Here is a 27,977-nt window from a genome sequence, read left to right as displayed (position 1 = left end):
GTGCAGCATCGACAAACCTAAGGCGATGTTATCACCTTTTTACCCTTAAGGAGCGCATTCGAAATGTTTTTTTTCGAGAAACACGAATTTCATCCACGTTCAAGCAACTTGCTTGTTCCCAACCTAACCGAACAGTTTATCGAAGCACGGATGGCAATAGGGTTTGTCGTTCTGCTCCTTGAACGTGCCTTTGTTCAGTTGCTTCAGGCAGAAGGCGCAAACGAAATGCTCCGGGTGGAATTTCTTAAACATGGCCGTAATGCATCGTCCGGTGATCGGCTTCGAGCAGCCGGCGCACAGCGATCCTCGCTTCGCATGGTAGTGCGTCTCGCAGTAGGGCAATCCTTCGTGGTCGAAGAACGATCCACCGTGGAACGGTTCACGGCAGTCCTGCAAAATGAAAGTTAAATAAAGAAAGAGAGAGGGACAAAACATTAGTTAAAAACCTACACAAACTAGGTGAAAAAAAACCCCAAGGTTGGCTACGACTGGTAGACACAGGTTATAAAGTCTTCCCGGTAAATTGAGGTTTTCCACAACGTTAGTAAAGTCGTTTCTTGGTACGTTGCCTTTTCAAATTTACAAACAGAAAAGAAAAAAACACGCAATACGAGACATCCCAACCAGTGGCCTCCTGTTATTTGAATGAAAGTTGAAATGGGCATTGAATACTTTGTATTTGAAGACGTTGCGAAAACACATTTTCACCGCCACAGCAATATGTAGTTTTGTAATTGATAGCTTGTTCGATAGTTGCTTGTTAGTAACTTGTCAATTTTTAAATTTTATTAAGAAACACCAGTTTTGAAGTAGAAAATAATTTACAACGGAATGAAAATCTGTTGAAAAAAATGCAAAAAGATCATTGTAAAAACAAACCTTAGTATACAACTAAAAATATTACAGAAACGCCAATGAGATAAATCCCAATCTTTTAGAAAATATTAAATGCTATGCCAATGGAATAATCAGCATTTAAATATGTTCGATTCCATTGTCAGCCGGTGTAAAACATTTAATAATCATCAAACGAGAAGTAGTCTCTACTCTTCAGAGCGGTGTCGTTTCACATCAATTTTACTCGTCTTATTTTTGGACTGCAATATTTCTAAGCAAAGAATCATTTCTTTGGACTTGATGAAAACTAAACGAAACACAAACAAAGCCGTGATTGTGGCCGTGATCCCCAGAGAATTCGTTTCAGTTGACACTGGTCTAATCCAAGCCGTCTTCATGTGTGGTTTTGTCCAAGTTTTTCCTCGCCTTCCGGTGTTTCCCGGATGCGGCTCTCAACGGGTCCTTCTAATAACCGTCTTTTTTCAATGTCATCCGGCCAAGGTGAAATCGGATCGTGTAGGCGAGTGCGTCGTTTTTGCACACGCTTAGGAGCTACAGACGTCCGGCGCCAATCGTTGGCGCCGTTCTGCGTTGCTTTTAACCCGAGGACCCGGTTTTCACCCGGTGAACGATGTCACGAGACTTTGATGGAACTGAATTAAACCGTTAGTTCAATTTCCCCCCCACAGTCCAGCGCAGTGTCCAGTGATGAAAACCCACGATCATGAGATCGCGTGACGCTTCTCGATGGCCGTATCGAATGTTCGCTACCGTTCGGTTGCGATGCAAATGAAGGGAAAAATTAAAACGTGCGAAACGATGGAGGATGGACATGAATGAGAAACGGAAATATTTACAGAATGAGAAAAACAAGACAGTGAAAAGGTAGAAGTAAAAAATAAACACAAATCTATAAATATCTACGATCTTTGCCATTGGGACGATTTTTTGAAAGCATACGGGGCAGGAAGACGTTATTTGTTACGCTTCAGCAAATAAATTTACATATCGTTTCCTACAATCGGCAATGTTTGTTCTAAAACATAGCACACATGTATACATTCACCATGCACGACGAGGATCGTGCGTTCTTTACCAACATTTCGTATGAGGTTTGGATTTTTCTGCAACTAAATTGATTTTTGGGGGGATTTAAGAACCTCAGTTTTTGTATGATGTTCAAATGCCGGAAGTTATTAATACAGAATCTGCTTCGTTTTCTTTGACAAGTTCAGTTGAGTTTACGAGTTTACGTTCGTCTTTTAAGCTTTTCTTTGATATTTCGGTTCAACCGACTAGGTTAATTTGTAACTTACTTTAGGATTATGACCTACGATGTCATGCTCACATACGTTGGCCTTATTCGTCAGTGTTACTACGACAAGTATAGCCAAACAAAAACGAGGTTTTTCTAAACCTTCATAAATACCATGTTCAAGGTATTAGCCTATTTTTTTAAACAATCGTTTGAAAACAAACCTACGCTCAACAGCGTAAAATTCTCCGAAGTAGCAGCTTGAATGTTTGATCGATGGATTCATCATCCCAGCTACCAACCGTGTCAATGTGCAAATAAACACCGTTGGTAAATAAAACGGGCTAAAAGTACACGGCGCTGTGGTGCAGGTGTAATATTGATTTTGGTCAGAGCGAATCTGAAAAGTTGAACGTGCCCGACGAATATGAACAGTATATGTTCGTTTCAAAAATAGAAAACAAAATAATAAAACAAAGTTTAAAAAAGGGTCTGGTGTGCTTGAACCAACCAAACCCGAGATTAAAACGCACCTTCGTGCCAATAAAAATCATCCCGAATGACTCAACGGTGCAACGGTTCAACAAATCTAATCACACTAGACGTGATAAGCGACCAATTCCTGTCGGCGTTGCCTGAACTGGATGGAAAGAGTGTATATTACCACAATAACCCCGACTGTCTTAGCACAGGGAAGCAGTCTAGTAAAGACAAATAACAAATGTGCGTGATGACATAACACCCGAGATGGAGCGTTTCCCGACCGTCTAGACACGGTAGACTCCAGAAATGCTTACTCATAATACTTTGGTACTACACGGGAGGTGCAACTTTGTGATCGATTTGAAACTCACACCCCCTCAGACGTATTACATTATATGAAGCGATCATCGGTCAACGGAAAGTGTTATAAACAGACGTTAAACGTGTTCACCAAATAAGGCATCCAAAATTAACTTTTAAACCTTTGGAACGCCTACAAAAGCGGACGGAGATCATCACATCTGTCAGCAGCTCGTAATCATCTGCTCTCACTCCAAGAGATGTTCTCGCGAAACCAGCTCGATCGGCGTACACCGCGACCGCATTACGTCAACCGAACGTTGTACCGGATTGGAATACCACGACACAAAACTATGGTCATGGTCCGGTGGAGAGAGAATCTGTCTCGCTTTCTCTACGTTCCTCTGCAATAATCCAGCCTCTCGCTAGTAACCGGCGAAACATCGGTGGATTGTTTGCTGGTGTCGGGTTACAATTAGTTCATTTAATGCCGCCATCCTTTCCTTCGCTTAGCGCGTCCCTCCAGGACTGCGAAGTGTATTGCATTCTACCATCGCCCGACCGATGGAGGCGTCTGGTGGCTCATGCAAACAATGCCCAACGGGGGGAAAATAAATCCCTTCATTTAGGTTGGGTCGATCAACACACTGCGACCGAGTGGGAAGAAACGAAAAACAAAAAACAGTGTCTATTCTAGGGCAAGTTCATGACGCCACCGGCATGACAGATGATGTCATCCGTAACGGACAAACGAACACGCAAAAAAAAGGTGGTAAGGAACACGCACGTGTCTCAAGGGCGGCAGAATGGACCTAGGGGGAACAACCCACCGGTCTGTCTTGAAATTTGTTTGTTTGGTTTTTCATTATCTTTTTTTCGTTTATTATCGTCTTCTTTTATCGCTCTTTATTTACAATATACATTTATAATATATTTGAATAAAATGAGTGAGAAAATGAATTGCGTCGGTACACCCCTATTCAACATAAAGCGGGATTTTGCAAAAGTCAGTCAGTCAGTCCCGGGTAAGTTTCCTTTTTGTTTGCGTATGTGTCGGGTACCGGCCATGTGAATCGTGTGTCGATTCGAGTTAGCGGTTTGTCATCATAAACATCATCTACATCCTCATCATCATCATCAATCGGCACTCCGGGCTATAGTGCCATTGTTTGTCTTGTCTCGTATAAGGACTTTTTCTTCTAAAAGGCGGGAAGGGAACAACGGTTTAGGAAACGACAAAAATTAAACGCGAAATGATGAAAGATGAAAGTGGAAAAAGCTATAGCCCCCCCGGAGGCCGGACGACGTTGATCTGCGAACGGGAATAGGTGAAGGTAACGTGCATGGCCACGTGTCGCAAGGATCAACGCGAGACCCATTTCTTCCGCCGGTGGTGTTTATGCTGCACGATGAAAATAGGTTGTAGTGAAACTGGTTGCCTCCTGAAGGTGGCGTATCGGCTGGCGTGTTGGGTGCATTAGTAATCCCGGGGAGGGTGGAAGATACTGATGGACTAAATGTGGGTCATCCATGTGGTATTCGTGTGCGAGCGCGAGAGGGTGTGTGTGTATGTCTAAATGGTTATGTGTGTGAATGTGGAGGCCTTGGCGGTGGGTTGGCGGGTTGATTTATCGGGATCGGTTTGGTCGAAACGGTTGCTGCACCATGGTGCAGGGAACGGCTGGATTGAGGTTTTTCCTTCGCTTTCGATCGTTCGATCGTTTACTTTCCACAGCAGGCCTTGCGATAACTTGCAGCGTTCTAGCATGTGGTATCGAGTTCACACGAGCGTGCCGAATATTGCAGGATTTATTCCGCTACTTCCATCAGGTGCGGTTGCAACCTCGTCTCACCTTTGAGGGGTGATGGGCTAAGAATCTATTTTTAAATTCCACTCTCACGCCGTCGATCGTCCGATGGCAGACCGTGAACCACTTCTCAAACCGTGGACGAAGCGTGTCGTCGAAAGGAATAAAAAATGACCACGCAGGAACACAGCAGCCGTTTCCACAAATCCTTGCGAGTAAACCGAACCCAAAAAACGCCGCCAGCAAAAATGATGCGACCACCAGCGCAGCAACAGGTTGCCAACACTCCCATCCACCCCACCAGATGAATGATGCTTTGAGGGGGCTTGTTGGGGTGGTTGCTTATTTACTCGTCATCGTCGGCACCGGCACACCCGGGGCAGACGGGTTTGCCTTCCATCGCATAGAACGACTTGCCAGTGACCGGTTTCGAACAGTCCTATAAATAAAATCGATTACTGATCTGCTGCTGATAGGGAAAAAGTTGACACAGGGTAATCAAGAGTTGTATAACCAATTGTATAACCACGCAAGAACTGTGTGCGCCTCCAGAACCAAACCAAAATGCATCGCTTTCGCAACGCCAACGCGGGTACTACGCCCCAACCCCCCGACTTACCCGACAGACGAAACAGTCCGGATGCCACTGGCTGTTGAGCGCCGAGATGTAGTTCTCCATGATGGCCCGGTTGCACCCGTTGCATTTCGGTGCGAACATGTCAAAGTAGTCGTTGCGGCAGTACGGTTTGCCGTCGCGCTCGTGGAACCCGTCCTCGCCGAACTGCTGGCCACACTGGGCGCAGAAGAAGTGCTCCGTGTGCCACGTTTTCTCCAATGCCGTCACACATTTCTGCTCCGTCGGTGGGAAGAGAAAGAAACAAAACAGAGAAAAAGAAACATCCCAAACGGAACAGCAAGGGAAGTTACATGGTTAGATAGAGTTTGAAGATTCTGTCAACCGACAGAAAAATATCCGTTCCAGGGTGTGATCACGTACATCCAGGATCGGCCCATTGCAGTAGGCGCAGCGGGGACTGAAGAGGTTGTGATAGTCCGACTCGCAGTACGGGTTGCCGTCGCGCTCGAAGAAGTTCCGTGTGCCGAGCTCCTGGTTGCAGTGGTTGCACGTGAAGTGCTCCGGGTGCCAGGTCTTGCCGAGCGCCGTGATGACCTGGCCGACGATCGGCTTGTCGCAGGCGTTGCAGCAGCCCTTCTGCGTGGTGTTTACACCCTGGCGGCTCATGTCGGCCGTGAGATTGCCGAGCATAGAATCGAGCTGATCGGACGACGGCGGCAGGTGCTCGGTGGTCGACACCGTGGTAAGCGTACTCTGGTAGTGCGACGTTCCCTGGTTCGGCTTCGCGTAATCCGTGACCGCCTGATGCTGGTGCGAGCTGCCCTGGCTGATCTGTGGAAGGGAATTCGTGGAAGAAAAGCAAATGTTTAATACAACGTTTTAGTACAAGCGCTTCCACACGCGGGGCACGTTGATGTTTGCTGCTTTACTTTGGACCCGGGACTGGAAACCAAATCCAACTGTCTGTGCCGCGAACCGACCTGACCAACCTTTCGCGTTGCGGAGTAAAAGCGGGCGAGTGAATCCGGGACTTTTGGCGACGATGAGATGTTGCCGCGATGCGGTTTCAATTCGAACTGAGCAGCACCGTCCGTTTGCTCGGCGTGTTTGCTTGCCGCTGGCAATGTGTTGACGACGACGATGATTTTGCACTCCACAAAACCCTAACAATCCCCGTGCTCCTCTCCCGTTTAGTAGCCACCCACCACCGCCCTTCTCGGTGGGGGGAAGCGGTCTACTACTTTCCATAAAACCACACACACCAAAAACCCAACATTCAGTCTCTCGTTTCTCTCTACATGTCTCTCCTTTACGCCCGTACACAGTACATTGTACGCGGCACGGAAAGACCGCGAGTGTTCATTACAGTCGCTTAAAACGAGGTTTTGAAGAAGCAGACGCTGCTGCGATGTACTCCGTCTTACACGGACCTGAGCACGCTCACAACGGATGCGCAGAGAGTTGAATGTCGGTCGGCGCTATATGCCAACGCTATAATGGAAGATGACGCTTCCGTGCGGAAGGTAGTGCAACAGTATAGCGATTGCGATCTGAGCCAACACATCCGTGCGGCTGGAGAATCGACGGGGCGGGGTAGGTTGAATGTTTTCGTGGAGGATGCGGATGTGATTTGCGTTGGAGGAAAAACACCCAGAACCAGGTTTTACAACTGTTCGCTTCCGAAGGACACAAGCAAAAAGGAAATGCAAACCAATTTGGTGGAAGTCGGTTTAGCCAAGAGATTTCCTTCCGATTTAGTATTTTCCGAAATGGAGAAAAAAAACAGATTTTCCACCTACAGACGGACCTCATCGAGGCACAACCGTGTTTACTGTAATGTGGGAACGAGATCCAACCGAAAGCAGGATTCTTTTTCGCTCTGATTGTGTTACTCTAATGTATGTTTTTTTCCTCTATTTTATTTCCATGCAATCACTTCACTCATCGTTGAAGCTCTTGATCATCTGCTATCGATTAATTCGCATCTGTTTTGGAGATACCATTTAAGCGGGTTAGCGATTGGTGTTTCGGTTCAGTTAAAATCAAATTCGAAACACCACATAAAACAAAAATGAAAATATAATCTTGACCTCGGGAAGTGAATTTCTGTCAGTTTTATAGATTTTTTTACTCAACCTTAAAATGGTTATAAAAATAGATAGTAAGGGTATTTTTTATGGGATCGTTAACTTGAAACACTTCTAGAGGTCCTTGCACTCACGGGGCATGGAAACAGTTTAAACCTTTTATCGTTCCACATCGGTTAATTGCTGATATCGCTTTACATGTTTCTACTATGACAAAGCTAAGGGGAGAGCCTTTGAAGAGTTTATCGTCGGAATGATTTCGAGCAGTACTCTTCCCGACCAAGGGATTTGCTATTGTCGAAGCTCCGAAAGACCAATTAGCTGATAACGCAATGAATCACAAATTAAATGACATGATCAACGCGGTTGTAAGCCGCGCCGATTCACAACCTTTCCATCGAGCGCGTGTGCCGTAGTTTGTCAGAAAAAACCATTTGGCAATTTTTGAACATTGCCACCGAGTGGAAATTTAAATCTTACTTAATCAAAACAAATCATGTCTGGAGTGATAAAATTGTTCCTTTTTTTCTACGCTGCTTCAGGCGAGTTCGGGGCTTGTGACTCACTTCATCATTGTTGGTTGAGCGGCATCGAATTATTTAGCATCTTGTTTCCAAGATCACCACTTCAGCCACCTTTTCCCGTCCTTGGGACCGTTATCCGGAGCTGAATAATCTCTTTCGCCGTGGTTGTGTGTGTGTTTTTTTTTGTTTATTTGCGTCCAAGACGTACACGAAAGTAGGCGCTCATGCGTCTCCACCACGCGTCCGATTTTTCGGCGTTTTCTGGGGGTGGTGGCCTTCCAACTGATCCTCCTGCTTTCCTGCTCACTCTTTTGCTCTGTTCTTACCCCCTTTCCTTCCCCCACCGATCTCACCCTTGATCGTCCGCCCTTCCACCGCAGGGGGAGGACGCTATTTTTCCACTTTTCGACCCATCTTTTGCACTCATCCGGCCGCGGGCGGGTGGTTTTTCGGTTTGCTTCCGAAATGAGCCGGAAAAATAGTGACGCGCCGTGTGCAGAAGAGACGAGTTTTGATGATCGCGCGCCAGCGCTGTGTGCGTGTGTGCGCGGTGTGCTACTACACAAACATCGTTCGGTTTGTTATGGTGGTCCTGGTAGGAAAAGTTTTGAATTTGCTCTCGGACTCGGTCATCAAGAAATTGGAACCTGCTTTCGATGAAACCGCGCATAAACCGACCCAGAAAAAGGGAGCACGAATGAGCACACGCACCGATCCGTTCAGCCATCCATCCATCAACAGCGGATGGGTACGGATCCTAAGAACAGAAGGGGGTGTGGGGAGGGGGGGGGGGAGGTTTGTCTCCCCCTTTTTCCTGGGCCTTTTCGCCGGTATTTTTCTACCTTTGGAAAACAGACATCCGGTCTGTTGGTTATTTTCCAACAAGAAAAACAATTTGAAAAAGCTGCGCCGAATTTTCGGACCGAATGTTGGTGAATGGAAAAAGAACAATCCTGTTAACACGCAATGTTTTGCTCAAAGGAATTTAAACAATCAAACAAGTTTATCTTTTCGCCTTTGTTTTTTTCTTTTGGAGCTTAACTCAAGAGCGAATCAAAACGATAGATCAGTGATCACCACTCATTTGTCAATATGTTGAGGTAAACCAAGTCCGTTGCAGCTACTCCTTCTATCTTTCCCAAAATTACTGAAATGATTTGTTTGATCTGGCCGTGGGTGTTAAAAATAAATCGGGCATGCGAGATGAAAGTTGCTCGCATCGGGGTTACAATGAATGGTTTCGGTAGTGAAACTACGACCAAAATCGATCATTTGGCCAAGATATCGAAACCATCGATGGACAGGATGGAATAATTTACTGAAGCAGGCGGACCATTTTAAGATGGTAACTCGATATATACCTTAAGATGGCCGGCTAGTTCCTCGCACACATGGCCTGAGATCTAGTAAGTGTTTTGGTGGGTGGATTGGGAAAAATGATTGATGCGCTCTCTGGTTTCAGTTATGGAACAAAAGGCTAACCTCAGAGCACGGTCAAAACTAATGAACTGAGGATTCCAAAACGGATTGAAACATTTGTGTGGCCTACAATAAGGTGGGTGGACGGTCCGAGTCGATCTCGATGTGACAGAAAAAGGTAATATGTTAATTTTACCAAAACTTCTGCTACACTTGGGTCATGTGGTCCAGTTCTTGAAGCTATTTGAAACTAATCCATAAATAGTTACATTGATCAGCTGAGTTTAACAATTTGTCACTCTATGCATTTAGAGGTTTCAAATCCGACCATAAGATGTCTACATAAATGGATACGTTTAACAAATAAATTAAAAAATTACGTTGTGTTTCAAAGGGTAGAATCATAGATATGAAAATTAGTCGTAAAATCGTATTTTGAAATATTTTATTAAAAATGTAAGATAAAGTTTAATTAAAATTTTCTTTACTGACACTCTCCAGTTATATGAATAATTTTAAACAGTCAAAATAAAGATCGTATATCATATTGTAGCATAAAATTTGTTGTTTTAGGAATGTATTATTTTTGAAAATTTGTTCACAGAACGTGATAAACAATTTTTCCTATTCGGGGTTAAGACCCAAAACGAAGATTCTCGAGCTACGATTTAGATTTGATATGAACCATAGTTAAGTCATTAGGATTTCTCTTGCTACTAAGCATTTTCGCAAAAAACTTTAAGGAATTTTTTTCTAGTCACAAATATTTCAAAATAAAATACAATAAAAAATTGAATGCTTTTTAATTAGAAAAGAATGAGCATTCAATTGACCTTGAAATATTGTTTCCACGCAATATGACAGAGGATAATGTTTACCGACTTAATGTTAGCAAGGATTTTATAGAAGTAAATTGGAAGTCCGAGCCATATTTTTTAATTTTGTGTTGAAAAAACCTACAAAGCAAAAACAATATCAAAAATAAACTATGGATTTTCTAGCACAGAAGCTCTTGTAAATATTCTTGTAGCGGTTAGCGTGTTGATACGCAAAATTTAATTAAATTGAACAATAGAATTCCCATTAAAACTACTCCCGGCGACGTGGTTCATCAATGCAGAACCGAACACATGCGGGTTGATGAGTCAGATGCTTCCTTGGGACGTTAAGGGTGTTAAGATAAAGTTTAAAAGTGAAGTGTGAACTCCTCAAGATGCAGTCAAGCGTCGATAAAATAAATGACACTAGTTGGCCGATTTGAATGTATCAAAAACGAGTCTTGTTCGAGCGACGATCATTGCGTACTTAGCTGTGCTTGTTAGGAGGTGTGCTTGTTGATCAGATGCCTGATGCATTCGATATAGCCCGAGTTCGGAGCCGCGTGCATTCATGAGCAACATTTTAATTTTATCATTTTATTATTGTGCCATAGAAAATGACAGACGGATCAATTTAGCATCAGTAATCTAAAAAATACGATCTAATTTTTGAGCGGCTCCAAAAATCTAAACAGTTCCTAGGCGTAATAAAACTAGAAATATTTTTGTTCAATGATTTATTACAGAGGTAGAATATTTGGTTAATTCAGTCTTTGTTTTAATGCCCGTTAAAATATTGTTACTTCAATCCTGTACAATCAAGCACTAGAATGGAGCAACTGAGAAAAACTTTACTCACCACGAGCCACTGTTTTGACCCCCGTGAGACTACGTGACGCCATTTTAGTGCATCTAAATGTTCACTAATTGTGTAAAAGCAATGCGCAGGATGATATCACCCATCACACCACTAACCCCTGCCCTGCCTCGCAATAGCGGCACATGGGAATGCAAATTCAGGTTGCACGCGTATCGAGTTGTAATACAACTTGTTCCTTCAAAGTCACCGGCAAGCACGGCATGGTAATGAGAAAAAGTAGACACACTTAGACTAGTGCTAATAGTTCGTGTTTACGATTGTACTTAGCCAATCCGTTTAGAGCGCTCGCGGCAACACAAGGCCAACTTCTGGGTGTTTTCCAGCCTTGAATATAGCTTTCCTTCCTTGGGAGAGGCGCGTGCAATCATCGGTGGCATTGAATTGGCCGATTGATCGATTGTACGACGACTACGGCTTTGCGCCCTTCGAAGGAAGAAAAGAAGTTCCCTCTCGTTCCTGTCGCGTGCCCTTTTTCGGACGCAAGTAAAAAAGGCCACCGCGTTTCACGTTCGCATGCCAAACAACCATCAAATCGATTGTGTGCTTCCGCGACCCAGCCCAACAATACCGCCTTGAATTGGAAAAGATAAGGTGGCCACCCACCATAGGTGCGCGATCAGCGAGCATCACGATTCGCACTTTCTTTGGCGTCCTCGGCACCATAATAATAATAATTGGCATTATGAAGCTCCTCCACATGTTTGCACGTTGCATTGCGCCGTGCGCGGGCGCCCGTTCGGCATTAAAGAATGTTACAGCAGTAACGGAGCAGAAATTATAAACAGAAAACATGACATCATTTCGCGAACGGCGAGAGGCGAAGAATAAATATTATCAAAAGGGTGGGCGGCGGCGGCTGACGATTGAAGAAACATAAAAACCAAATTAAAGGTCTGCGCAAAATGAAAGTAATCGTCACTTCTCGTTGCACATGCATATAACCGTGGTCAGTTTTCAGATATTCAGTTTTCGCCCTTTCTCATAGCGTAGTCATGTTGCGAATCCCGTTGTCACTGCTTGTTGAGTTCGCGGTACATTTCAAACGGCTATCTCGTGGCGTTCCTAACGATCCAACGTAATTAGTACGAATCGTTTCACAAATCAGCAGGGCGTTACCGAGAAGCCGATGAGGGGTTTCACTTAGCGGATTCTAGCAAACCCAGCGAGAATAGTTTGGGGTTGAACTTTTTTGAGTGTTATCCAACTGTCTCACACGCATACGCTGTCTGACATAGTTAGTTTAATAGCCCCATTAATTTGGCGCTAATGTTCGGTGGGGATCATAAAACAAATATTTTAGAACAAATTTCAAAAGCCAAAACTCGACACTAAGTTGCGATGATAGGTTAGTTTTTGTTCAACAAAATATAACTATACAAATAAATAAATAAATAAATTCATAAAAGATATAGACCTAAATGTCGTTTTGAAAAGAAATTAAGTCTTTGATAGGAACAAAAAATCAAAAAAACTTTTATAAACAAAAAAATTACTCGGTTGCTTTCCTCGAGTGTAGGAAAGTGTACCGTGAGAAAGGTAGCACTGGTATCATGGTTAATAAAATTAATATTACAACCACGCGAATTGAACCACAAACGAAACCAGCAGAGCGGACATTTTTCTCTCAAATCCTTCACTCCGATTTCCACTTGCTCATCTCCTACCATTCATGGATTAATTAATGTTCTTAATGGCGAAAGACTTGGATGCATACATAACAGAATAGGGAGAAAATGGGATGAAAAAAAAAGAAAAATAGCATACACCAAGCACGAACATTCGTGATAAATGAATATCTAAACGGGCGAAACGCGCATCGACTGAAGACGATCAACATGTCGTCTAGTCGACTGCGACAGTCAGTTTTAGCCACCCGGATCATGTCGGCAATATTCTACAGCTTCATCACACCGGCGCCTCTTCCTTCCCGATGTCGTGGACAAATTTACAAACTACAAATGATATATCGGATCCATTTCAATTGATGTTCATTAAAATGTCTACACGCAGTGGCGCTCGAGGCTGACCGGCTCTGGTCGCAGTTCCGTAGGCGATGCGACCAAGGTCACAAACACACATACACAGACGGAACACGGCGTCTCTAGCCCACACGCCGTGACACCATTGCACTGTCCCTTCCGATTAAGCTTGAAGGATCCGTTTTCAAAGTTAATCAAAAGTGATGGGTGTCACGCGACTATTTTAATATGATCTTGAACGGGTTTACTAGCGTGCGGAATAATTTAACCGCTTTTAACTTTGTTTCAACGACGAGTTTAAATAGTGTATGTACAAAAAATAGAATGAAAAACCAGTGACAGAAGCAGTCCACCTTCTTAAATCCACAGAACTAAACAGAAGTAGGTAAAGTGATATTTGAAAATGTAAGGAATCAGAGTTGAACCAACAGCACGAATTGGGCGAAAGGAAACGGAAGTTTTTCTCACCCTGGTAATATCTGTCTCATTCGATCGGTTCGCCCACGCGTTCTATCTCTGGCGAATGATTTATTTATATTCGATAGCCATCGTTTTCAAATATGTTTTCATTTCCCTCGACGCTGACCCGTGGCAGTCTTCCGGCGGTGCAGAAGAAATAATGGTTGGTCGGGGAAAATTCCTGGTACCGTTGGAATTTGTTGTTGGTTCCGTTGAGTGATGAAGCTATACGAAATGTTTAATGGTTACGACCGCAAAACCAGGCACGGCTTACGAAACCATGTAATATCGGCAATCGCATTAAATACGATCATTACTTCAAATGTGCAATTGAAAGGAGATGATGGATGCAAGACGGAATTGAGGTCTCTTTTTACATCATGTTTCATCGAAGTAAAACCAAATCGACTCTCTGATAAAACTTATCTTACGAAATGTTTCATGAATCTTGTCTTCAAGTGCAATAAGACAAACAAAACGGGCACGCGTGCACAAAACTGTTCCACAAACCTTATCGGAAAGCGGATGATCTTTGACAGTAAATTATAAACATACGCGATCGCTGCCATCGATGCACATTGCGTAAAGTGTTTATTATTGTAGAATCTTACACCGAATCCCTTTCCGTACGGTTTGGTTTACAAATTTAACATGCACCGAAACTGTTTCGGTGACGGCGAAGCCTACTAACTACAAAATGTTCTTAAAGTAATAATAAATTCATTGCCCCGATCGACAAATGGCGTCCACGTAAGATAAACAAACGATCCGGCCAGCGATGCAACCGTCGCCGGGCCAGCATTCTGGTGCCTTCAAACGCCAGAAATGGACACTTCCAACGGACAGTTAGTGCTGTCATTAACGTCAAGTTAGTAACGGTCGGCGATCATGATAAATTTTCCCCAAACAGATGTGCTAACAAAACAACATTTTGGCAATGGGATTTGTTCCTCCACCCCCACCCTCTCTCCCCCAACAATTCCCACCCTTGCTTGTTCGCTAACGCTTTTTCCGTCCCTATTCCCGTGCTGTCAAACGTTGATGACGGCGTCCCACGTCTCAGGCATCGATTCGAGAGCGCGAGCGGGCGAATGTTAATAAATCGAAAATAATCATGACCACACACCACGGACGGGCGCGGGCCCAAAACGACAACCCCTTCGGTTTGCCTGCTGGCGAAAACAAAAACCTACCGCTGTACCCCGGCCAAACTAAACCCGACCCTCCCCTGCAGTCACGTTTCTTTCAGATGACTCCTAGTTGTGCACGAATCCGCGACCCGTTGAGAACAGACCGCGTATGCGCGTTCCATTTTGCGTTCAAGTCAGCCATCCTGTCTCTATTTTTCTTTCTACCATGCATCAGGGGGGTTCACCTACGAGCCAAGGGGAACTAAATTTAGAAACAATAATTTATCGCCACTGACTACGGTCGCAGGGAAGCTTTTTGCTAAATTTGCGAAACGTTTCTGTAGTTTGCAAAAAAAAAAGTCATCTCCCATCCAGAGCAGTCCTCTGGTGAATTAAAGACTTTGCAAGAGATCGAAACTATATCTGAGAAGTTTTTTTACTCGTGCTGGGGATCGCACTGCAAAATGTCAATCAATGGCGTGTGACCGTGATGGAGGTGTACACGGTAATTTCTAAATTAAAAACGATGCTTTAAAAAAGAAAAAATACAATCCATTGCACCAGCCAACGTACAACCAGCTGAATGCCATTGTAAAGGTAATGCAAGAAAAAAGGATTGGCATCACACGGTGACTGATGCGATGCCCCCAAAAGAGATCCATGGCATGATCGATTTGGCAGGAGCTTCAAGCCTGCCAAAAAATAAAATCAGATCGACGAATGCATAAAAAAAAAATAAATAAAATAGCAAACGCCAATGATGGCGAAGGGCACCATTTGCCTCAAGTCTCTCGAAAAATGGAAAGGGATACTGAGCCATCCCTTTCGGCAATGGTTATGTTAATGAAGCGCCCCCAAACCTTTGGCACCGATTCGCACAGGTGACACGAAGAAGCCGCCCTACAAAGTGACCGCCGGCAGAGCGTGGCCCAGGCAGCGAATGTCAGCGAATCGCAATCGACGACAGGCGACTGCCATAAAGCTGTCACTAATATGGAGGCGCATGGTGCTTCAGGCCGACCGCACTGAAAGGTCGATTGGGGTCGCAATTTTCACGCCATTGTAGTGAATGACCGGTGCGACACACTACTCACACATGGAAACTAAATTCCTAGTGTACTGGTAAACAGATGGTTGGGCAGACAGTCGGCTGGGAACCTCTGATTCGGCATCGCGTTTTTAAAGCCGCTGAGTGGAAAATTTCGTTTGACATAAAATAAACACGACACGGCATTACCTCCGAGAGAACAATTAATCAGTGCGAAGCAAACGGGACACCGTTATTTTCATCATTTTGTTCTTCATAATTTCATCCTGAAGGCCATGCCAGAGGTGGCCACAAAATACGTCAAAACTGTTCGTTCGTTCTTCACCGTTCTTCTCGCAAATGGTTTGTGAAGTGTGCAAATTTTTCTTTGCGAAGTAGATTTTAGTTTTCCCTATACCTGTGGGTGTGGAAAGAGAAGGAAAAGAGCTAATAAGAGAACAAATCTGCTTACCTTGAAATCCGACAGTGACGCCATTAGATCATCCAGCTCCTTGGTGGCCGACGACGTGTGTGATTCGTTCTGGACGAGTTGTTGTTGGTACACTGTAGTGGTAGCGAGAACGAGAGACGAAAGAGATAAATAATTGGTGCACTTTTGTAGTAGAAGAGAGAAAGAGAGAAAGAGAGAGAGAGAGAGAGAGAGAGAGAGAGAGAGAGAGAGAGAGAGAGAGAGAGAGAGAGAGAGAGAGAGAGAGAGAGAGAGAGAGAGAGAGAGAGAGAGAGAGAGAGAGAGAGAGAGAGAGAGAGAGAGAGAGGAAGGAAGGGAGCGAGATGTCTACCATTTGAAATCAAAACCGTTGCTTTGTTGTTAAGCTTGTTGCATACCTCACAGGCGGAATTTAACAGCATGGAGGCGCATGATGCTTGAACGAATTATACACGTGTGGTTGCGTTAATTTATGTTGCTCGATTGGTTAGTTAAGTTTATCAACTACTTTGAATATATGCGCTGTTCTTCCTGGTTTTTGCAAAACCCAAAACTGCCTAAAAATGTTCCTAAAAAAGTTCACTATGAGAGCACAGCACAATTTCACTTTTTTTTAAGTTTCTAAGGCGTTACGACCATGTTCAGTCCAGCCTTCCCATTAATGGTTTACTCCTTTTACGTGCCTTCATAGTCAGCCGTTTGGTCAATTTTCAGACCAGCGGATTTGTATAATTTAGTTTTTAGGGATATCAAAGAATACACCAAGGCATTTGAGTTCATTCATAATATTTACAAAGTGTTTGCACTATTCTAGAAATCAGTGGGGGTAGATTACTACGGTACAACTAACTGTTACATTTAAGGTAGAAAAACTGGTAAAAAATAGAATTTTCACTTACTTTGGTCCTGATAATGAGCACTTGGTGTACCGGTTAGCTTCTCCGTCGTTGTTTCACGAACCGTTATCGTAACCTGCCTGCCTGGTGTGCCCGCGCTTTGATTCCTAAAATAACGACAAAATAGCATCCATTAGTACACCAGTGCAGCCCAGCGGCCATTGCCCTCTAGATGGTGGGGATGCGCCTGGACTCCACTTACCCGTGCGGAACCGCGTAGATTGGATTCGAGTGGGCATTATTCAACTCTTCTAGAAGACTGTCGACCGACGGCCGCTTAATGCTATCGTTTATGGCATACGGCGAGGGACTAGCAACGGCGATGGCATTGTTGGGCTCTAAAACCGAAGAGATGGTGAAAACATGAGATTGGGTAATACTACTTAGAATTAGTACGGTAAACCGTTAAACTTACGTTTATCGGCCACATTCCCGTAACGGGCACTGCTCAAGTCTTGCAGTAGCGAGTCCAACTCCGAGAGGTTACCGGAAGCGGACGTTTGCAGTTTCTGTGGCGTGCCGGAACGAGGCAACGAGTTGTGCGGTGTGGTGGACCTTGGGAGCGAACCATTGTAGCCGTTTGTGGCGCGCGATTCGGTGACCGTTTTAGCAGTGGTGTTTTGATACGTTTGTTGCTAGAAGAAAAGAAAAAAAATGTTATTAAAACAATTATAATTAGTATAATATTTTTGTCTTTAAACGGTAGTGAAGTCCCACATTTTAATAAAACGTAATTAAAACTTTGCTAAAAAAGTTGCACTTGACGTCATGGCACATTACTTTTAGTGAAACAAAAGTAGTTATTTGGCTATTGGTCTCCTCGTTTCACACTTCAAAAGAAGGACGTTTGGGGCACGTCCAATGACTGTCACTAGTGACAGATTTATTCACTCCCCGTCCATCATCAGTTGGTCTACCGTATCTTCTCATTTCACACACTTTCATTAAAACGTATTGGTCAAAGGAGAAGAAGCGTCAGTTAGTGATGAGAAAATGCCTTCACCGTTTGGGCGATTGCAACAGCTGTCTAGACATAATGTTCTAGTTTCTAACGGTCAACGGTTACTGGGAAGATGAGTCACTGCCTTTTACTAGCTACCGTATCATCAAGAGCAAGTGTTAGACAATGGCTACCTATCATTTTATACTAAAGCTTTCAGAGAAAACAAGTGATACTGGAGAATTATATAGATCGATTTCGATTTCGTAAAATTCAATCTTTTAAGGCCGTTTATTTCTTGTAGGGTAGATTTTCGAAGATTAACGAACGTTGGAGGAAAAAATTGAAACTCTAAACAACTGCAAAATTACCGAACGCACTTAAACTTCTCGTCGAGCGTGGGCAATAAACCGCCTTCATTAATGTGCACCGCCGAACCGCAAGGCGCATTAATTCCGCTCTCCTTCGTCGATCGTCATCAAACCGCACACACGCGATGGTTTCTTCGATTGACTCCACTGCGAATGCTTCAGCCAAAGACAGACGCAGGCACTGGTGCGAGGGAAATGTGCATCACAAACCTGCCACCGCCCAACACCGAGGTTTACCCCCGGTAAACCGCAAACCACAAACGGAAAAAGGAAAAAAAAACGAACCGACCAACCGGCGCCCGATGGGGCCATGATGGAAGCGTGTTTGTTTGCAGTTTGCCTCGCGAAACTGGTGCCGCAAGACTGCTGACTCGTTGTAAGTGCCCTACCAGGAGCGCAGAGTTCGTCAGAAGGTGGCCACGCGAACGCTCACCCCGTATGACGATGCATTCAGCTCCGCCTTTTCCCATCCGTCCTCGGTGGTCCAGCACGATGCACGCGCACTTCTCCTGCAATCGTTAAACGGAGGATTCTTTTTACGGTTTTGTTTTCTGCTCTGTTGCACCACTGACTCACAGATGAAATGGAACGTACGCGCACACAGCGAAGGTCTGCGAATCGGGTGTAATAAAATCCATCGCAAACCAAAGCACCGAATGGACGGAATCTTGTTTGTTTAAGTCCGTTGTCTTTTCACTCGATGCTCCACAACAGCAGTGTTCGCATTTGGATCGGGTTTCTTATTCCCTTTTTCGATGCCGAATGAATGCACTTTCTCGCACTTTTCAAGAGCAACACCACGCGCGGTGCAGCCACACAAATGCACACATTGAATGTCACCCAATGTTGAAGCGTTGGATCTTCACCACCTTGCTTTCCACATCAGCGTTCGTTATTTCATTTCGATTTCAAATGATCTTTCTTATGGCAGTTGTTTCAACGAAATTCCTTTGAGGTAAACCGAGCGAACTTTCCATGCGCTTGGCAGCTAAACGCACTAACAACCTACCGGAATAGGGCTGGACTGCTGCTTGTTCCGGACTCCGTTCAGGCTGCCATATCCGGGAACCGAGGAGCCACCGCCACCACCGCCTCCGCCGTGCTGATTGTGTCCAGGGACCGTGTTCTGAAGGTCGGCTAGTAGTGCGTCTGGAAAGGGGAAAGAATAGGCGAACGAAGAAATGAATAATCAGAGCAAATCGACGTTGTTTGTTTGATTCATCGATGAAACTGGAGCAATCCCAATGAAGCCCTTATTGCCCAACAGGTGGGTAAGAGATTCGATCGATGGCAACTCCAGGGAATCTCTTTTTCCAAACCAGGTATCTCAATTCACACACACACCACCGGTCCCCATGCAATGCCCATACCGAGAAAATCTTGACAGTTTTCCTGCACACTTTCGTAGGTTATCTTTTCCATCGCGTCGGGTGAATCAATTCCCTCGACGGACCGACGTTGGTAGGGATGTGTGGTCCCAGTGAGTAAGCAACAAAACTTCACCCAGCCAACGGTTTCAACAACAGGTCGGCGCCGTTCGTGCTGCTACGACTGCTACTTTCCCACCCAGCCAGCGGACAGGTTGGAATTTATTTGTTTTAATTCCTAACTTCTTCGCGGTGACAGCAGAAAACTCGCGACGGCTACACGCGTTGGCGCTTCGTTTGCGTTCTCTTCCGTGCGACACTTGCTGGAGACTGGAGCACGCGAAAACCGCCGGTTGCTTCTTCACCCAGCAATCACCATAGATACCGCACATCGCCTATGACGACAACCGAAGGGGTGGCAACCGAGTTTACTACCACTACCGTCGCGTCTACCAACCAGACAGGATTTTTTTCGACTTGGCGAACAGTAAAACACGCTCCATCATCAGCCGCAAGGGAAGATGATACAGTTTTCAAGTCGAGCCAAGGTGACGAATTTCCCTGGAATGTCTTCGTGACTAGCCGCTCGATGGTGACGGTGGTGGTGTTGGTGATCGCGTTTTGCACGTGGTTCCCCAAGCAGCGACTGGCAAGTTTTGTGAATGAATGTGATCCATTTTGATGTTGCGCGAGGGGTTTTTGCCTTCTACGCACAACGCCCTACCTAACGGTGTACAGGTTGAGGGAATGAAGAGTTTGCTATTTGTGGCTGCGCTTTTTTGTGCTCCCTCGCTCCTTCTGCGTTCTGTTTTCGCCACCTTAAACGGTAAGTTGCCGACTTCGGTTTCAAGATAAGGAGCGGCTGTATGTGCTGATAGATAAGCACAGCACGTCTGGTTTACTGGCAGCCAGGCTTTTGAACGAGGTGATTAAAAAGTAAAGGTGTTCAAGAATGGTTGGTTGATTGTTTAAAAATTGTGATGTCCATTAAAATTGATGCTATCTACCATTTCCCAAATTTATAAATGTTATGTCACTGTGCCAAAAATATCAAACTAACTTATTTTATTATGCTCATATAGTAGTTCTATCCTTGGTCAAGAGGTCAGAAATAAATGCTCTAAAAACGTATTATTAACACATAACGTTAATTGGGCTTTTAAGTAGTTTCACTATCAATCAATCAACTACAAATCAAGAAGAAAATTATTGATGTGAATGAAGTGAATAACCCCACTGTACCTCAATCTTAGAAATACTAGTCAAAATTTTGACTCTAGTAAATATAGAAGCGGTGTAACATGAGATAATTACTATTCAAAAAATTAACAATATTTTCATTTTCCCATGAATTTCATCATTCGAATGGAGAGATAATATTATGTTCTAACTAATATTATGTTTTATTCACATCAATTTTCCCCAGTGACAAACATATGACACATTTCTGTAGGAGGAATTTTATAACTGTACGATTTAAGTGACTCAGCAGGAAGAATGTAGAAAAAAAAGTGTTTCTCCGACTGGGTTTGAAGTGAAACAATCCAAAATAGACTGAACAATGCGAAAGAAAAAATATCGAGATTTGAATATAAAATTAGGTTGGTTTTTGGTGAATCATATTGTGGCAATGACAGCGAGGATAAATATACAACGTTACTGCATCGGACTGATAACCACTAGAACCACCGGACCAGTCATTTTGACGGGTCAGGTACTTTTTCAATCACATTTAATTCTTAAGGCTGAACAATTCTACCAAATGTTAATGCATAACTTTCACACATCCAAAAGAATGTTAATTTTTATGTATTCAAAAATAAAATTTTCTTTTTAATATTGAAAATAATTTGCGCTAAAGTTTCAACCGTAAAAACCGCGGTAGTTCTAGTTTTAACGTGCAGCTTTGTATTTTAATGTATTGGTAGCGATTAATTAATACAATAAATTATTTTTGTTTATGCATCAGGAAACATGAAAACATTTCTGCTTCTAGTTGCTTCTTTCTAAAATTTAATGTGACAAGATTATGGTACACTCAATGTCAAAAATATGAATTATAAAACAATGTTGTTATAAAAAATAGAAGTAGTATTTTACTTGTTCTTTGCGGCAGTTATTTAGCTGGCCGCAGATCACTAAGAAAAATAACATGGAAAAGTTTGTTTAGTAGTTATTTAGTATAGTATTTTTATTTATTTTTTAATGTGTTTCTTTACGCAAAAATGTCGATAAGACAAATAAATTGTTAGGCGTTGGAGAAAAAATATCTGGGAATTAATCAACTCATGAAGAACAGTTTCGAACTTATACTATAGCATCTCAGGTACAACATAAAATGCACTATAAATTTCCTTTTTCGTTTCGCTCAGTATTAGAATGAGCTTGCGTACGTTGTTGCATATAGTTTGCCGTGCTATAAATATAACATTCATATAATCGGCAGCGAAGGACTGAGGATGCAATTCAAAACCCATCGCCCTCAATTCGCAGTTTCACCCGGCGATCAATTTAATATGCTCCAATATGCAGACGGAGGCGGATGCAAAAATATTGATTCAGGCGATCTCCTGTATAATAGGCTCTCGCACGTGATATGCACGTCTGTGTGGAAAATGGGACAAGGTAGTTCAAAACGATCATTTCTCTGCAATTTATGTTAATTGGGAGCACAATGTACACACATGCTTCGGATGTCCTCGGGATGCATTTAGTTGTTTAATCGATGCTAAACCTTCTTAAAAAGTCATTTTGGAGATAAATGGGAATAAAATCACACTGCGCCGTGACACGAACCATACCTCATCTATCATCGAGACGTAAGAAAAGCGTTGGGAAATCCCATCCAACTTTGAGCACTCACCCAAATAATCTTCGAAACCTTCCTCCCGACCCTTCATTGGTGTGGAGCGAGACATTTTAGACGCCATAAAGTTGCGCCTGTGCGTGCGGGGATGAATGTTTGTGTTTCCGTAGGAAGTTTTATTTCCAGCCGAAAACGATCGCTAGAAACAAATGGCTGGCACTGCTATTTCGTTTTTTATCGTTGTTTTTTTCCTCACTTCGTTTGAATAGTGTTCTATCGTGACACACCCATTTCTATGAGTGTGTTCTACTGCGATACAAGTTTGTGTGTTGTCAGGTTGTTTTTTCTTCTGAACAGTAGCTTATCCTAACCAATACATGACATTAAGTAGAAACCATAAAGAAACTAATGTGTTATGTGCAATATTAAATGTAATTGAAGTAAACATTAAACTTATGGTTGTGTGGTCGTAAGCCCGTTAAACTAACTTCTTGCACAAACTTACTCCTATCGACAATCTTCGATGGTGATACAGAGGGGGGAGGTTTTGTTATGCGTTGTATGACGCCATCGGTCGTTGTCAACGTCGCCAGAACAATTATGACACGCTGCAGCCGACTTGAAAAAGGAAAAGATCCCGCCACCAGTTAATTTTCACACCCAAGAACTATAAAATAGGGATGGCGCGAACGACTCGAAAGTGGCAGACACAAAGTGCAATAAACACAATCTATGGACCATCTCGATCTCAACGTCTTTTACAAACTTCAACGAGCGTGTCATAGCGTTGATGGATTATTTGATGATCTCAAGACATAAAAATAAAAACATACAAATAATACTGAAGTGTTGAAAACAGAAAAGTGTAAATTTTTGATTCAAGATTGACAAAAAATCGACAAAGAACAAGAGAGCTAAGGTTCTATCTATTCACTGTATTAAAAAATCACATTTGCCAGAAGAGTTAACTGCAAAATCAAAAACAAAACTCTAACCACAACGTAAGGATTGTGCGCGTGCCGAAAAGTACGGACATTTCACAGCAATGTGGATTTTTCTTACACCTTGTACACCTTTTCTAAAAGTTATTTTTAGAACCATACCCAACACAACCGAAAGCAAGCACATGGAAGAACCCGTCTGAGGGCGAGAGCAAAAGAAAAAAATATTCAATGCGATCGAAAATGTGGAAAGCTTGCGCAAACATTTTCGACCTTCGACCATAAGTCGGATCTAGCGAGTGTTATGTTTCGAGGAATCGATAGAAGCACCGACCAACCCGCCAAGGTTAGCGAATCGAAGCGAAATCGAAGAAAAGTGGTTGATGTTAATGGCCGTCTAACGCTTAGAAGGAAGCCTGAGAATCTGCAAAATCCATCGAGAAGATAGATGTATGCAAACGAGTTAAAACTCAATGGAAGGAAGCTGCAAATGTTTGCGATCCATTGGTAAGAGACAATTGTTGCTCTATTACTGATTATAAGTATCATACTGATTCAGCAAGATAAAGTTCATCAATGAACTTAACTCTTTAATTTTAAACATTAAGATTGGATAAGCAGATGTGATTACTCTGGCAAAAGAACATTAATAAATGATTAAAGAATATGTTTTTTTTTAATATAATAGGAACATGAATTTAAGCTACAAAACACTAAATTAATATATTATTTGGGTTGTTTGCAACAAAACTACTAAAATTAATGTAGGTTGCCCCCTATAATTCACATTGGTGCACCCGGCTTTTGTGTTCGTTCTCACACTACAAACAGTCTACTAAGATAGGAAGGGGCACAAGGTCACGATCGGCGCCGTAAACCTCCACCAGCCGGGTATCTTCAGTAAGTGCAGCATCAACCACAGCATACATCACAGCACAGCGATGCCATCTTACATGTGCACAAGCGCCGTACGAACGCACACGGCGTAAGAAAATGCTCTTCTTTTCTTGGCTGAAAAATGGCACATAGCTCCCGAGGCGGGAGGTTACGTGTTCAGTGGGGTGTAAACATAAACAAAACCCATCAGACTAACAGAAACAACAGCAATAACAATAACTGTGTTGATCAATCCAACGGAGAGCGGTCCTCGAACGTGTGTGTGCACATTCTTCTCGTCGATCGAAATAAGACAATCGATCTGGTCTGCCTGTAGTGCGTTCGACTGTGAACGATCGGAAATAAGATACTCCCGGTGCATTAGAATAGTGATTTATTTTTCCTCTTTAAAAACTTCGAAGACAAGTATTCTTCCTTATACATCGCGCGCAAGAATTTGATTGATTCTGTAGACACATTGTTCGGTTACTTCGTCATGCATCGTATAATAAACTACTGTTCAGCAGGAGGAATCGTAAATTTACAATCGCAATATAAGAGCCGTGTTTTTTGTAGATAATTCAATGCTATTGACTGTATATTTGTGTCTGGCTTTCCGTTGACTTTTCTTCTGCATTTATACAGCACGCGCCGTTTTTGCGCCACGAAGATCACGGTTTGTTTTTGCGCTAAAAATATTATTAACCGAACGAAATGGAAAGCAGCCACCGTCTTCCTTCAACACAAGCATGCTGTTCTGTATCACTTTACACGCTCGGTGTTAGGCGATTTAACAACAGTTTACACTCGACCGGACCATCACCAACCCTTGTGAGACTTTAAACTGCCACCAAGAGGAGCACACCTTTAAGCAGATGCAGAGGCCTCAACCAAGGAAACACTTTACCGCGATACACACACTTCTGTGTATTTTAGTATTTTATTTTCCTCCAACCCCGTGTGTTGGCTGGTGGTAGTAATGCCGTCCGATACGGCAGGTTTTGCATTATCGGTTTAAAATCGTTTGCCGTTAGGTGTTTTTGCCTCTTTCACGATATATCACACAAGCGCAGAACAAAGACCGTGTTATGTTATCTTTGGAATTTTGAGGCACTTTATCTCGTTCCTTCTTTTGTTCATCGCCTGTAAACACTGTTTCGCTTGTGTTTTAAGTCGGATAAGGTGTGTAATATTTTAGATACTTTTGAACAAGCACAATTTACACTTTCAAACCCTAGTTATTCGTTGTTGTTCAAACTACATATATTTCTTCGAAGGAAATGCAATCCAATCCACATGGGACACTTTTCCGCTGTCGATAAAAGAAAACCCGTAACACACAGGTCCAAACGACAACGTCGGTGGCACGCACCAGTCCACGCTACTGGTTCCGATCGCTTAACAGCTCGTACTGATCTTCGCGCCCGTCGTTCGTCTCGGTTCGGTCGACCTTGCCTAGTGCTGCGACACAGCGAAGCGGGCCAACACACCCTGCTGCAGCATCACACAGCGAACGAGATTAGACCCAAACGCATCGCTTAGTCGTCTTCAGCAGCGTGGGGACGTTCGATTCCACGCACACAAATTGATCAAGCAAGAAAAAACAAACGGCATGATGTTGCATGCGAAAATTGTGCACAATTTCATTCACACACTTTCCCGAGTTGGCTTACTGCTACCACAACCCACACTACATCGAGAGTGATAGGAATTGATTACAATACTTGATACGGTTCTTCGCTTCGTCTAATCACAGCTAATGACGTTGCGAAGCTCGAACACGACTGAAGCAAACCTCTAAGTAACACGGGTTTCGGTCTGTGTTGTATGTATCTTGGCTGCAAACTACCACCAACCGAACTGTGCCACATGGCGACATCTTTGGCGCAAGCCACACACAAACCGGTGGGGCGCTAAGGAACGGATTTAGCGCGGATGGTTGTGTTGTGGTTCATAAACAAGCAAGGCGGTATGAGTTTGCGCGGGTGTCATCGAAGTCCGAGCTTGGTACAACCCTGTGTGAGTCGTGTTTATTTTTTGCAGCCCCCATCCCCGCTTTACCATGTGGCGCAACACATGGATCTGCAGTTAGAGACTTGTCTGTGTGGCGCCCCAGCATCCGTGATGCCGGATTCGGACAGCGTGTCACAGAAAATCGCTGTGCTCAGCAGTCGTTTTACTAGTCGGTTTATCTCGTATTCTGAGGCTGATAAACGAATTATACATTTCTTGTAGCTTAAGTCTGCAGACTATAGCTTAGCAGAGACGATGTTTCTGTACGTTCAGTAGTACGTTAAATCGCACCATCACCCACAGTGACGTTATTTCGTTACCTGGCGGAAAGATACGGTATCTTGCCATAAGTCAATAACGAAAAGGTGGGAAGGATTTGCGGGGCCTAGTGGGGATATTTATGGAAGCTAAATTCCTTTGGCCGCCAATCTGACCATATCGCTAGAATGGTCCGGAGCAGCCGTTAGTTATGATACAAAAACCAGTTGGGCCACTAACCAAGCTTTACCGTCTACCGAACAGTTGTTTACCCAAAAACGGTGATGTCATATGGTGATGGTATGGTAAAAGCATTAATAAATTAGAGGATCCCTATTTGACGACATCGCATGATGAACAAACCATAGTTGGAGTAGGATACGAACATTTTTAAAAATCAAACAAAAAAACCAAATGAATTCTTAGTTGACCTAGATGCTGTCAAATTAGCCTTTATTTCACACCTGCGATAGGATCTGAACATTCAAACGTTGTTCATGTGTTATTTACAAAAATTATTACTCTTATCCGATAGAAATGCATTAAAGCTCAACGTTGCGTCATTTAACAAAAAATAAGTATTTCGTTAGATTATGCTGCAGATGGATCAAATTATCAATAAATAATACATTTTTAGTCAATAACAAAATGATTTTTTTCCTGAAATATCCCACCACATCAACTGCTAATGGGTACAATGTCCCAATACAAGCCTGTGCCAAACTACCCATATATAATATTTATCTTTAACACGTTGAACACTATGTGCAAATTCGCCGGCTTACGGGAAAGAATACTGTCTGCCCCACGGGACCGACGTCGCGCTTAACGTGTTAAGCAATACGGCCAGCCAGGTCGTTCCCATGAATAAATAAAATAAATAAATAAAAATCCCTTCACAACTCATGAAATTGCGGTTACACTTAAATTATCGTTCATCACAAAACCTAAATAAGTATTCATTAATCTCATCACAATACTTCTAAAGAATTCCTCTATCCCTAAATCAAGCGTCAATTAAAATAGACTTTTACACACATATACCGTCCAAGTTTGCTTTTAATCTGCTTTCCATTTTGATTAAAGCAAGCAACTTAAACTTAACTTAAAGCAACAAGTCAGTTGACAGCTTTCTTCCTTCGTTACTCTCAACACAGCTTGACATGCGACTCCGGAACCATTCTTGTGAATCGAAACGCAGACAACCACTTAACATCATGCACTTCTTGTTTAGTTTTTTGCACAAAATTGAAACCTAACCCTAAAAACTAGAGAAAACTCTAGATGAAAGAGAAAAAACTCGTTCGTTTGACGATAGAACAAGGGAAATGGGAAAGTCAAAGTCGTGCCACGAGAAAAAACAATGTCTCTTGCCAGTGGCCGCGGTTTATGCTGAATGGGCGACCACACCAGTTGCCCTTCTTCTTCTGCTGGAGGAAGGGCTCTGCACGTTTTTTGCACGCGCTCACGATCTTCAA

General features: G+C 43.2%; 1 protein-coding gene across 4 annotated transcripts; it reads right to left on the bottom strand.

Annotated features, from left to right (window-relative positions):
* Positions 1 to 36: 36 nt before the first annotated feature.
* On the bottom strand, positions 37 to 25,606 carry LOC131266192 (leupaxin). 4 transcript variants are annotated; one of them, XM_058268581.1, is made up of 11 exons: positions 25,452 to 25,606; positions 22,917 to 23,029; positions 22,469 to 22,777; positions 19,248 to 19,387; positions 17,343 to 17,562; positions 17,130 to 17,265; positions 16,931 to 17,034; positions 16,056 to 16,147; positions 5,681 to 6,091; positions 5,303 to 5,533; positions 37 to 390 (listed from the first exon to the last, which is right to left on the bottom strand). In XM_058268581.1, the coding sequence occupies exons 3-11, from the start codon at positions 22,533 to 22,535 to the stop codon at positions 124 to 126; spliced, it is 1,668 nt and encodes a 555-aa protein (XP_058124564.1). In that variant the 5' UTR covers positions 22,536 to 22,777; positions 22,917 to 23,029; positions 25,452 to 25,606; the 3' UTR covers positions 37 to 123. The 4 variants fall into 4 exon arrangements, with proteins under 4 accessions (XP_058124564.1, XP_058124566.1, XP_058124567.1 ...); XM_058268583.1 differs by having other exon boundaries at positions 22,469 to 22,720; XM_058268584.1 differs by lacking the exon at positions 22,917 to 23,029 and having other exon boundaries at positions 22,469 to 22,720.
* Between the last annotated feature and the right edge of the window lie 2,371 nt (positions 25,607 to 27,977).

This window comes from Anopheles coustani, chromosome 2 (genome assembly GCF_943734705.1).
Source record: "Anopheles coustani chromosome 2, idAnoCousDA_361_x.2, whole genome shotgun sequence".
NCBI classification, from domain to species: Eukaryota; Metazoa; Arthropoda; class Insecta; order Diptera; family Culicidae; genus Anopheles; species Anopheles coustani.
This window is presented reverse-complemented; position numbering and strand designations above follow the sequence as displayed.